Source organism: Chrysochloris asiatica, unplaced genomic scaffold (genome assembly GCF_000296735.1).
Source record: "Chrysochloris asiatica unplaced genomic scaffold, ChrAsi1.0 scaffold00086, whole genome shotgun sequence".
NCBI lineage: Eukaryota > Metazoa > Chordata > Mammalia > Afrosoricida > Chrysochloridae > Chrysochloris > Chrysochloris asiatica.
The window spans coordinates 8,092,710-8,104,561 of record NW_006408604.1 but is presented as its reverse complement, the minus strand read 5'-3'; the positions used below and the strand labels follow the sequence as shown (position 1 = coordinate 8,104,561).

The following is an 11,852-nucleotide window of genomic DNA, read 5'->3' as shown; positions in this document are numbered from 1 at the left end:
AAAAAAAAAAAAAAAAGCTTTTCTGACCACTGTTAGTAAAAATATAGAACACTGGGTGGGTGAAACAGATGCTTTTGTACAGAAACAAGAGTAGTTCAAACCAATGACCAAGAAGAAGAGCTAGTAATTGCCTGAAAAGGCATTTAGGAGAATGGTACATTCAAATGTACCACAGAAATGTCAAAGAACATATGGAAGAAGTCAGAAAAATGCTACAGGAACAATGAGACAAAATAGACATAGCATTGGGGATTATACTAAACCTGCAAAAAGAGGTCCAGATGATCAGTACTAAAATATTGGAAATGGACAATACACTGAAAGGGCAAAGCAGTAGAACTGAAGGGATGGAAGCCATTATTAGTGAGCTTGAAGATAAGATAGAGGAACAACCTGAGGCTGATTAAAATTCCAGAACAAGAAGAAACAAAGAAAACCACAGAAGAGCAAGTTGAAGAGCTGCTGGAAGAAAAATTCCCTAATGTCTTGAAAGATGAGTAGATAAGCATTTAAGCAGGTGAATGAATCCCAGGCAGAACAGACCCTAAAATCACTGACCAAGACATATCATAGCCAAACTCCAAAATCAAAGCAAGGAGAGAATCCTGAAAGTAGCTAGGGAAAAAAGTGTTACCTACAAAGGCATGGCAATAATATTAAGCTCTGATTTTTCAATAGAAACCATGGTGGCAAGAAGGCAATGGGTTGACAGATTTTTTTCTTTAAGAGTTATGTATATGTCTCCCAAGAATCATATATCCAGCAAAGCTGTCAACTGAATATGACAGCAAAATTAGAACATTTCAATATAAACAGAAATTAAGGGATTTTGTAAAGGTCAAGTCAACACTTAAAAACATACTAAAGGCAGTCCTTTGGACTGACAACCAACAGAAGCAGAGATTATCATATGTGGCAACACCACCCAGAACGCAGTACAGAGATGGAAGTGTCCAGAGCAGAACAAAGCTATAAGAATAAATTTAAGAGATCTGGGAGATCAGTCTATGATCAGGACAAATACAAAATGAAGGAAGGGAAAAGTAGAGTAACAGAGATCCAGGTTGTGAGGAAGTCAGGTAGATTTCAGGGTAAACAGACTGTTGGAAGAGGAAGACCTTAATAAAATATAGAATAAACTCAAAGAAACATAATACATCTCCACATCAAAATCAAGAAAAGGAAAATCCAAGAAACTATGGAAACATGAAAACTATGAACAAATTGACAAGAAAAAGTACAAAATATGAACTAAGTACAGAAAAGCATTCAGAACAAAGATATCAGCAGCACAACAACAACAACAACAACAAAAACACCCCAGCATAATGAAAGCAATTGATCCATATATATTGATAATTACAGAGTCCTGGTGTGGCGCTGTGGGCTAATGCGTCAGACTGCAAAGTCGTTTGAACTGCAAGGTCAGTGGTTCAACCTCACCACCTGCTCCTTTGAAAATCTATACAGGGTCACTATGGGTTGAGATCAACTGAATGGCACTAAACAACAACAACATTGATAATTACACGGAATGTCAATGGATTAAATGCATCAGTCAGACCGAGAATAGTATAATAGTTAAGAAAATAGGATCCTTTACTATGCTGTCTATAAGACATACCTAACACATAAAGACAAAAATAAATTAAAGGATGGATAAAACATACCAAGCTAATTTTAGTTAAAAATGAGAAGAAATGGCAATATTAGGCTCTGATAAAATAAATTTTAAGGCAAAAACCAGCATTAGAGGTAAAGAAGGATATTATCTCATGATTAAAGGGCCAATTGAACAAGAGGATATAACCATAATAAATATCTATGCTTCCAACAAAGGAGCCCCCAAATAATAAAGCAAATCCTAGTAGAACTGAAGAAAAAAAATAGACAACTTTACTATAATGGTAGTGGTGTGCCATGGAGTCAGTCCTGACTCATAGCAACCCTGCATAGGGTTTCCAAGTCTGTAAATCTTTACAGGAGCAGAAAGCCGCATCTTTCTCCCTTGGAACAGCTGGTAACCGTGAGCTTAGAAGCCTGACTTGTAACCACTATGCTACCAGAGCTCCTTCTCCAATAATAGTGGGAGATCTCTAATACATGTTGTTTTGATTTGCATCAGACCATTATTGTAAAAGCTTAAGAAAAGATTTCCATAATAAAAGAATAATTCTTTGATGGTTACCAGGGGTGAGAGGGAAGGGGCAATAACTCACAGGTTAGGGAATAGGGGCATGATAGCTCTGGTGATGGGGAGAACAATACAAAGGTGGGGTTAGATGAACAGGGATGATAGGGGAAGATGTAGGGAGGTATGCATGGGCCAAATGGGATAGAGGTAGCTTGTGATGTATACACTGCCTTGGAATAACAGGGCTCTGTGATATAGGGATGGACCAATGGTCTGAATGGGTAAAGGAGGGGAAATAATGTTAAGGTACTTGATTGGTTTTTGGATATTTGTTTCCCCTGCTTACTAGTGTAATACAGACATTTAAGTGGGATAGAAAGGAATATTGGGAAATATGATTACAGAAAGCCTGTTAACCCATCTTCAGCCTATAACTGATTGAATTATCTAAAAGGGGACTAAAATGTGATGGGCGGGGGACAGGCTTTTTGATAAGCCTTTGTGAAGTGTGGGGCTTAAGGGAGAATCCTGAGTCCCACAAAGAACCTTGGGAGGTGAAACATTCCCACTTGTAAAGTCATGCAGACCACTTGTAAAATCATGCAGAACAACCTAGAATGGCTAGAGCAACAGAAGATATTTCTTGAAAGAAAGACCAACGGGGAGTGTTGCAGGGTGGGGTACACTCTTTGGCTGTGACAATATCAAGCCCATGGGTAAACCCCTTTTTAAAATTGATGATCAGCTTTGATTGGAGATTAGTAAGAAACAGCATTTAACTTACCGAGGGTGGGGTCATATTCCCAGATGAATCGTTTGGTTAGAAACCTCACCACAATGGCTGTGGAAGAAAAGAAGAAAGTTTCAAATATTTGTTAATTTTCTTACATTTCTTATTCTTTGAAGAAAAAAGAAATGATGATCTATTCAACTTTCTGTTTTATATTTCCTTGGTACTGATGTTTTGGTATCACCCAATATATTTACTTGTCTTTATTCCAATACTTTTGAATTTCATATTGTAGCCTAAAAATTTGTTGATGTTTTCCTAGAATTATTATGCATTAGACCACAGTTTAGATTTGTTCTTTTAGTCTCAAAGTTAAAAAACAAACAAACACAACAATGTGAAAATTTTTCAAATTAAAAAATTTCAGCAAAACAGTAAATTCAGATCAAGAGGATCCTGGTATAGGTGTCTGCATTTTGAACATTGTAAATTGCACCAAATAACTTTTACCTGATGAGTCTGGGTAACAGATAGTAGGGGAAGGTGCAGCTAGGATTATGCTAGGAACAGAAGAGGGGTATCAAGAGCCCCACCAACTTTCCTAGCCCAATCCAAAGAAAGCGTGAAACCTTGATGGACCAAAGTTTCTTGACCACAAGAATGCTGAACACACCTTGTAGTTGATGACGTAAAACACCTGGGCAGAACAAGAGAACTTGTCCTCAAAATGACTTTTCACTTACATTTGCTTATTGTAATATTAGCATTTATATCCACCACTGCATACAATGAAAACCCCCAGAATTGGTATTCAATGCATGTGTAGAAAATCGCTGAAGTGGCCAACTGGAACCTCTCAGGATCCTACCTCTGGACCAGTTGGTACATTTTCCTAAACAGAGGAACCTTGATTTTATTAATGCATATTCCCCAAATCTCCAGGGTCTTCTCCACACAGAGACAGTCCCTCTTCTCTCTTTGAAGCAAACTTTTGCTTTACAACAAATACTGTATAAGTGAATGCCTAGGCAGGTCCTATGATTTTTCTTATTTTTTCACATAAGGAAACTGAGGGGTCTGAGAGGTTAACTAACTGGGTTCACATAGCTAGTTAAGTCTTTTTTCAAATCTTGCAATGTTATCTATTTGGATGGAACTCAAAAATTTAAGGTCTAAGCCATCTAGGGAATATTAAATTGATAATGGATCAAAGGTAGAAAAGTGCTAAAATTTTGGACTCTTGTTCTCAGAAACTGATGTCGACCATTTCCTTATGCTTCCATATAGTTGAAACTGCTTTTAATCACATCTTTTGGAGGGTGTGTGTGTCAAAAATCCTTGAAAAATTTACATACATGCAGTTTGGCATATAATTTTGTCAATCTTCTGAAGACACCCAAATGGTCTCCCTACGTTCCCCTTGACCATCACTATCTATAGTTTTAAAACATCTATTAGCATATTTCAAGAAGCTCTGGTAGCATACTGGTTACGAATAGGGCTGCTAACCTCAAAGTCAGCAGTTTTAAACTACCAGCTGTTCTGTGGTAGAAAGATGAGGCATTCTACTCCCAAAAGATTTACAGCCTCGGAAACCCTATACAGGGTCCTCGCTATGAGTTGGAACTGACTCCATGGCATACCACCACCATTAGCATATTTAACTTTTTACTAAAATGTAAGTAATATAGTGGCCTAAAGATACTAACTTTAGAAAAAAAATGGGGATGGTTGAAGGCTACTGCCAATCTACCCTTTGCTTATGGTCACTGTTTGTATACATTCTACCAGACTGTCTTATATGAGAGATGGCCATGCATATTGCAAAGAGAACTTTGTAAAACACACCACAAACATGTGACTTTGCTACTGGTGACTGGAGACTGAAAGTCTCAATGTTCTTTCTAATTACAGAGTGTGAGGTTGGATTTGAGCCAAAATATTTGCAGTGTGCTTAAAGTCACAGGGTCACTGACCCTCCAATACTTCCCACAGTGAGCACACTTGTGGTTTTATCTGCAGTTTTTCAGTCGGTCACTGATGACTCTCTTGAGACTGGGGCTTTTTTTTTTTTTTCATGTATAACATAATACAGACTAGGAAGTTATTTTATCTTTTAAAATTAATAACATTTGTAAATAAACCTAACTGCCTGATGTATTTAAAGAGTTTCATCTTTTGTTAGAATACATAGTTTTAACTCTGAAAAACACAACCTAGAAAAATTCATTTATATGGCATCTTTAAGGCATGAGCTATTAAACTGAACTGTGTCCTGGAGTGGTACTATAGGAAAAGCACTGGACTGCTATCTGAAAGGTCAGCGATTCGAACCCACCAGCCACTCTTGGAAACTGTATACAAGGTTGCTATGCATGAGAACCAACTCAGCAGCACTTAACAACAACAATAATTTAAAAACATAATTGAAGATTGAAAGTTGTCAATTCTAAAACCATTTAAACTTCAATCGTTTCTCAAAGAAATATTTCTAAAAATGTATTGTACTTCATTGCCTTTGAAAGTTGAGCACAATGGCCATACCAGAGTCATTTCTAACGTGTCTAGATTGTAATTAACATTCCCTTGTGGTTATATGACAGTACTTACAGAAACTAGTCTGGATGAGACAGATACCCTCCCTTAAATATGATGACTGTCTCCTTTTGCTATGATCACTGTGCCTATCTCTAATAACCTGTCTGTCCCTCTATTTCATTACACCAAACACTAATAAACAATATTAACAACTTTGTCCTAATTCTGTCTAAAATAAAACCTAACCCCCAAACAAATTTATTCCTAAGTACTTTCTTCTATTAATAGAAACATAATTCCTGGTGAACATTTGAGACACTTTGCTTATTGCTGACTTTGGGCTATTGCCAGACAGCTGACTACATAGAATAACTTCCTTCCAGTTAGTGGCTACACTTAATCTGTGAAATCAATCCTAATATTTAAAATGCTTTCTTTTTAGCACACATTGTTTAATTCAATCTATGTCAAAAGCCACTTTGAAAACTTTCATGTTAAATGTACATTCTTTCATGATATATTTTTTTCTATCTGATAAAAGTTCTATTTAAACACTGTCTGAAGTACTTAAATGATAATCAATCTTAAATGTAATTGTGAGATTTTATTAATTTTTACTTTAATTCTTTTTGTAGGATGATATTCATATTCTCCCCCAAAACAAAACAAACACATTGCCACTACATTGATTTTGACTCATAGAAACACTTGGGACAGAGTAGAACTGCTCCTTTGGGTTTCTGACATAGTAAATTTTTATGGAAGCAGATAGTCTTCTCTTTCTTCCACAGAGCAGATGGTGTGTTTGAACCACTGATCTTGTGGTTAGCAACCCAATGTCACTAGGGCACCTTGATTTTTATATATGACATATCAAACCACTTATTACTTCCTCTACCAATATTATTCTTGTGTAAGTCACCATGACCTCACTTTAATGTCATTATAATCACTTTCCTTATGGTCACTCTATTCCTGCTCCACTCCTAGAGCCCTTTAGACTACTCTCTACCCAGCAAAGATCTTCCTAGAAACCATCTCTTATCATGCTTTTGTCACCAAAGTTTCCTGATCTCATCAAACTGAATAAATATTGACTGTCTACTCTGTTCCAGGATCTACTCTAGAAGCTTGGACTAGTTCAACAAATAATTCAGACGAAGCTCCCTAACATTATGTATCTCATATTCTATAGAAAATAGAAAATAATAGTGAGCATAATAAATTAATTATGTAGTATGTTCAAGGTGACAAGTGGTATGGGGGGAAAAAGTAGAGCAAGGTAAGGGGTGGAGATTGGAAGCTGAGAGCTGTAATTGGGTGATAAGGGTAAGCCTCCCTCATTGAGAAGGTAGGTATATTTACTAGAGATGGGGGAAGATATCTGGAAGGATGTTCCAGACAGAGGAAACATCAAGTGCAATGGTCTGGAGGCAAGACTGTGTAGTAATCAAGCAATATTAAGCAGGCCAGTTTGGCTAAAACAGAATAAGCACTAGTGACCATGCATCTCACAAATATCATCATTATCATTAAATGATATGCTTATATATTTATTATTATGCTTGATTACTTCTTTAAACTGTACACTCCATGAGGGTATACAATTTGCCTTATTTATCATAGTTTTACAGCATCTACAATACTGTATGCTATACAGTTGACTCAAATATTTGTTAAAATGATGAAAAAGATGTATCAGTCTATGTTACAGCTAACTTTTCCACAGTAAAATAACCAAGAATTAAGAAAATAAGCATAAAAGTGAAATAACAGAATCACACCATCTTTCTATAATATTTTAATTGGAAGGTTATGACCACGGCACTTAACACAAGATGGCAGTTCAAACCCACCAGCTGCTCCTTAGAAATGCTACATAGGGTCACTATAAGTCCGAACGAACTCTATGGCACTTAACAACAACAATGAATACATAATCTGAATATGCCTAATTATGGCTATTGCATGATACTTACACAAATTACATTTGTATTGTTTATTGAAATAGTTAATACAAAATTGATCTAATTTTTCTTTTGAACCCTCTGTCTTCTGAATCCCAACTAATCTGGACAAAGCTTTTCTTCAAAAATGAAAAGATAGCAAAGTCTGAATTAAGAGTTGTTGGTTCTTTTTTTCATAAGTTTTAAGGTTTGAGGTATCTGATTGGTTACAGTTAAGTCTCTGTGTTCTGCAGTATCTTTTTTTTTCTTTTCATTGCCTAAAGAAAACCACTTTCCACTAAGGCTGCCAAACATGTTTCATGGTTAATCTATACAGATGAACATTGCCTTCTTTCTGTCTAATTTATAACCTACTTATATAATTCTTCATTATATGTGTTCCATTTTTTTCTATTATTGGCCCCGTAAAGAATGTAATTATTAATGAAATCCAGTTTTCTAACAAAATGGAAAGTTCACTGAGTGGCGTTTAATCAAAGGAAATATTTTAATAGTGACATTGATGTAATAATTTCATGGGAAATCATTCCAATTATAAGTAAAAGTTAAAAGGCAAAATTACAATCTACTTCTAAACAGTAACAGGTCTGGAGTTGTTATTCAAAATAATTACATCATTATCAAGAAGTGGCAGACATCTGAAGTACCAGTTATAATGAACAGAATAATAGTTGTAAATACAATGGGACTTGATATTGTCTGTATCAAAAATCAACTTTTGGCAAGAAATATGTTTTTCAAGGATAATAAAAACTGACATGAAATGCTTTTATTCCAAAACAAATTTAAAAGACATACTCAAAAGAAACTCAGCCCGAAATTACAAATATTACTTTTTACGCTTACATTCTAATATATATATATATATAAAACCCTGTTACATATCACTTTTCACTTACATAATTCATGAAATAACCTGATTAAGAATATCTATAATAATTATTTTGTTAGATACTTAACTGTATTGTTGTTTGTTCAGTGCTGTTAAGTCGGTTCCAACCCATAGTGACTCTGTATGTTTCAAAGGAGTGGTTGGTGAGCTCGAACCATCGACCTTGCAGTTCAAATGGCTTTGTGGTCTGACGCATTAACCCACAGCACCATACCAGGACTTCTGTATATGACTGCCTAAATAATGTAACTGTTATTTGGCTCAATAGGCCTCTTGAAGTATCCTTAATATAAAAATCTGGCCCATTTGGTGACCCAGCACTAGAAGCCATGGAGCTGTATGTCTGGAGGGAGAGATGTTTTCATCTTTCACTATTCATTTTTCATGTATCTTTCTTCTTCACTCCAATTGTGCTCTCAGTGCCCAGCCCAAACACCTTCAGGTGGGTGGAAGCACACCCCCAAAAGGGTCCAGCATTGCACCCACAGTTTTTCCATGGCACAGAGAGGAAACCTGCAGGCTGCTTCTTATGACATCTTACTCTGGGACCCAGCCCCAAAGTTGACCTGGGCAGGGCCCTTTATCCATGCCAGCACAGCCAATCACAATTTTATTTTTGTTTTTGATTGGTGGTTTCTATCTTTGGTTCCTTTTGGCCTCATTCTTTTCCCAGGGGTTGGAGCTTTCTCCCCCTATCTTACCAAAGAAGAAACAGCAAGTGTGCTCATATAGCAAGCTACAAGCATACCCTGTAACCCACCATCTGGACAAGAGTCAATACCAGCATTACACATGAAAAGGGAAGCCTATCTCCAGATCATATCCACCAGGAGACACTCAATAAGCTTAAAAACAAAGCAACATACATCCATTTTAAGCACTGAAAACACAAAAATCTCAACACATGTCCCAAAACAGAAGAAAGTAACTGAGACAAATGAGCTAGAAGCAGACACAGACTTTCCAGTATAAGAGCAAGCTCTGGATATGCCTGAGAAGGAATTCAGAAGAATAATATGGAAACAAATTCAAATGCTCCAAGAAGGGGTAAAGGAAAATAAGGAAGAAGTCAGGAAAGTGCTACAGGAGCAATCAAACAAGATAGATGCGGCATTGGAAACAATCCTAAAACTGCAAAAAGAAGTCCAGATGATTGAATAATAAAATATCAGAAATGGACAACACACTGAAAGGGCAAAGAAGTAGAAGGGAAGAGATGGAAGTCAGAACCAGCGATCTGGACAACAAATCTCTCAATACTGCTAAGATAGAAGAGCAAGCAGAAAAAAAGGATTAAAAAATCTGAAGAGACTCTAAGATTCATGCTGAATAACATGAAGAGGAATAACTTTAAAATTATTGGCATTCCAGAACAGGAAGAATCACAGAAGTCCAAAGAAGAGATAGGAAAATTTTTTTCCATAAGTTCTTCTACTAACATCCTGAAGCATGAGAAGATAAACATTCACAAATCTGAACGAACCCCAGGAAGGATAGACACCAAAAGAAAATCACCAAAACATATAATCAAGCTCTCCAAAATCAAAGACAAGGAGAGAATACTAAAAGCAGCCAGGGAAAAGAGAAGTGTTACCTACAAAGGCAAGCAAGTCAGATTAGATTCTGACTTCTCAGCAGAAATCATGCAGGCAAGAAGGCAATTGGGAGACATATATATAAAGCCCTAAAATGAAAAAAAAACAAAACAAAACAAAAAAACAACTGCCAACCAAGAATCATCTATCCAGCAAAACTCTCAATCAAATACGACGGTGCAATCAAAACATTACAGGATAAATAGAAGCTGAGAGATTTTGTCAAAGCCAATCCAGCACTTCAAAACATCCTAAAGGGAGTTCTTTGGACTGAAACCCAGCAAGGACAGACAACAACCAGAGACTGACAGACGTGGCAACACCACCTGGAACACAGTCAACAGACAGCAGAGTTCAGAACAGAACAAAATTACAGCAATGAATTCAGAGGACCTCTGAGGCTAACCAATGATCAAAATATTAACAGTGTCAAAGAAGGGAAAAATATAGGAACAGACATCAAGGTGGTGAGGAGGCTGAGTAGATTGCAGGATATAATAGATTGTCTTAAACACAGGGAAAACTTTAATAGACTATAGGGTAACCCCAAAGGAAACATTAAAACTAAGAAGAAACTGACAAGAAATAGCACAAGAAGGCATGCAGAACAAAGAAGGCATAGCAACACAAAAAATTAACATAATGATAGCAGTTAAACCATATCTATCGATAATTGCACTAAATGTCAATGGATTAAATGCACCAGTGAAGAGACTGAGAGTGGCAGAATGGATAAGAAAACAAGACCCTTCAATATGCTGCCTGCAAGAGACACACCTGACACACAAAGACAAAAACAGACTAAAAGTTAGAGGATGGGAAAAAAATATACCAAGCTAACAGCATTAAAAAACAAGCAGGAGTGGCAATACTAATCTCTGATAAAATAAACTTTAAGGCAAAAACCAGCATAAGAGATAAAGAAGGACACTATCTCATGATTAAAGGGTCAACTGAGCAAGATGATATAACCATAATTAACATCTACGTTCCAAATGAAAGAGCACCAAGATATATAAAGCAAACCCTACCAGAATTGAAGAAAGAAATAGATAAAAGCTACAATTATAGTGGGAGATTTTAATACACCACTTTTGAAAAGGGATAGAACAACGAGAAAGAAACTCGACAAAGCTACAGAGGAACTAAACAGCACAATCAACCAACTTGACCACACAGATGTGTACAGAGCATTCAACCCAACAACAGCACAGTACACATTCTTTCCCAGTGCCCATGGAACATTTTACAGAATTGACCCTGTGTTAGGTTACAAACCAAGCCTCCATAAATTCACAAACATCAAAATACTACAAAGCTTCTTTTCAGACCACAATGCCATAAAATTAGAAACCAACAATAAGAAAACTGAATATGAATAACACCCTGCTGAAGAGTGGCTGGATAATAGAAGAAATTAAACAAGAATTCAGAAAGTTTGTAGAAACAAACCAGAAAGAAAACGCAACATACCAAAATCTTTGGGACACTGCAAAAGCAGTGCTAAGAGTACAATTTATTATGATAAATGTGCACATCCAAAAAGAATAAAGAATCAAAATTAACACATTAATATAGCATCTCCAGAAACTAGAAACAGACCAACAGAGGGACCCTACAGTCACCCAAAGAAAAGAAATAATAAAGATCATAGCAGAAATAAATGAAATAGAAAACAGAAAAACTATAGAAAGAATCAACAGGATAAGATGCTGGTTCTTTACTATGATTAATAAAATTAACAGACCACTGGCAAACCTTACAAAAGAAAAGAGGGAGAAGACATAAATATCATGCATTAGAAACCACATGGGCAATGTCACAAAAGAACTAAAGGAAATCAAAAGGATAGTAACAGAATACTATTTAGAGTTGTACTCCAACAAATTTGAAAACTTAGAACAGATGGATACATCTCTAGAAAAACACGACCTACCTAAACTTACACACAGTGAAGTAGAAGACTTGAACAGACCCTAACAATAGAAGAAATTGA

At 36.2% G+C, this 11,852-nt stretch overlaps 1 protein-coding gene across 2 annotated transcripts in view; it reads right to left on the bottom strand.

Annotated features, from left to right (window-relative positions):
- LOC102832383 (ras-related and estrogen-regulated growth inhibitor-like) overlaps positions 1 to 11,852 on the bottom strand; it is a 213,729-nt gene that overhangs the window by 23,957 nt on the left and 177,920 nt on the right. The window contains exon 2 of one of the 2 annotated variants that reach the window (XM_006866029.1): positions 2,919 to 2,975. The exons of the other annotated variant lie outside the window; for it this stretch is intronic. Coding sequence (XP_006866091.1) covers positions 2,919 to 2,975 — 57 coding nt within the window. The remainder of the gene's footprint in view (positions 1 to 2,918; positions 2,976 to 11,852) is intronic. 2 annotated transcript variants of the gene reach the window in all.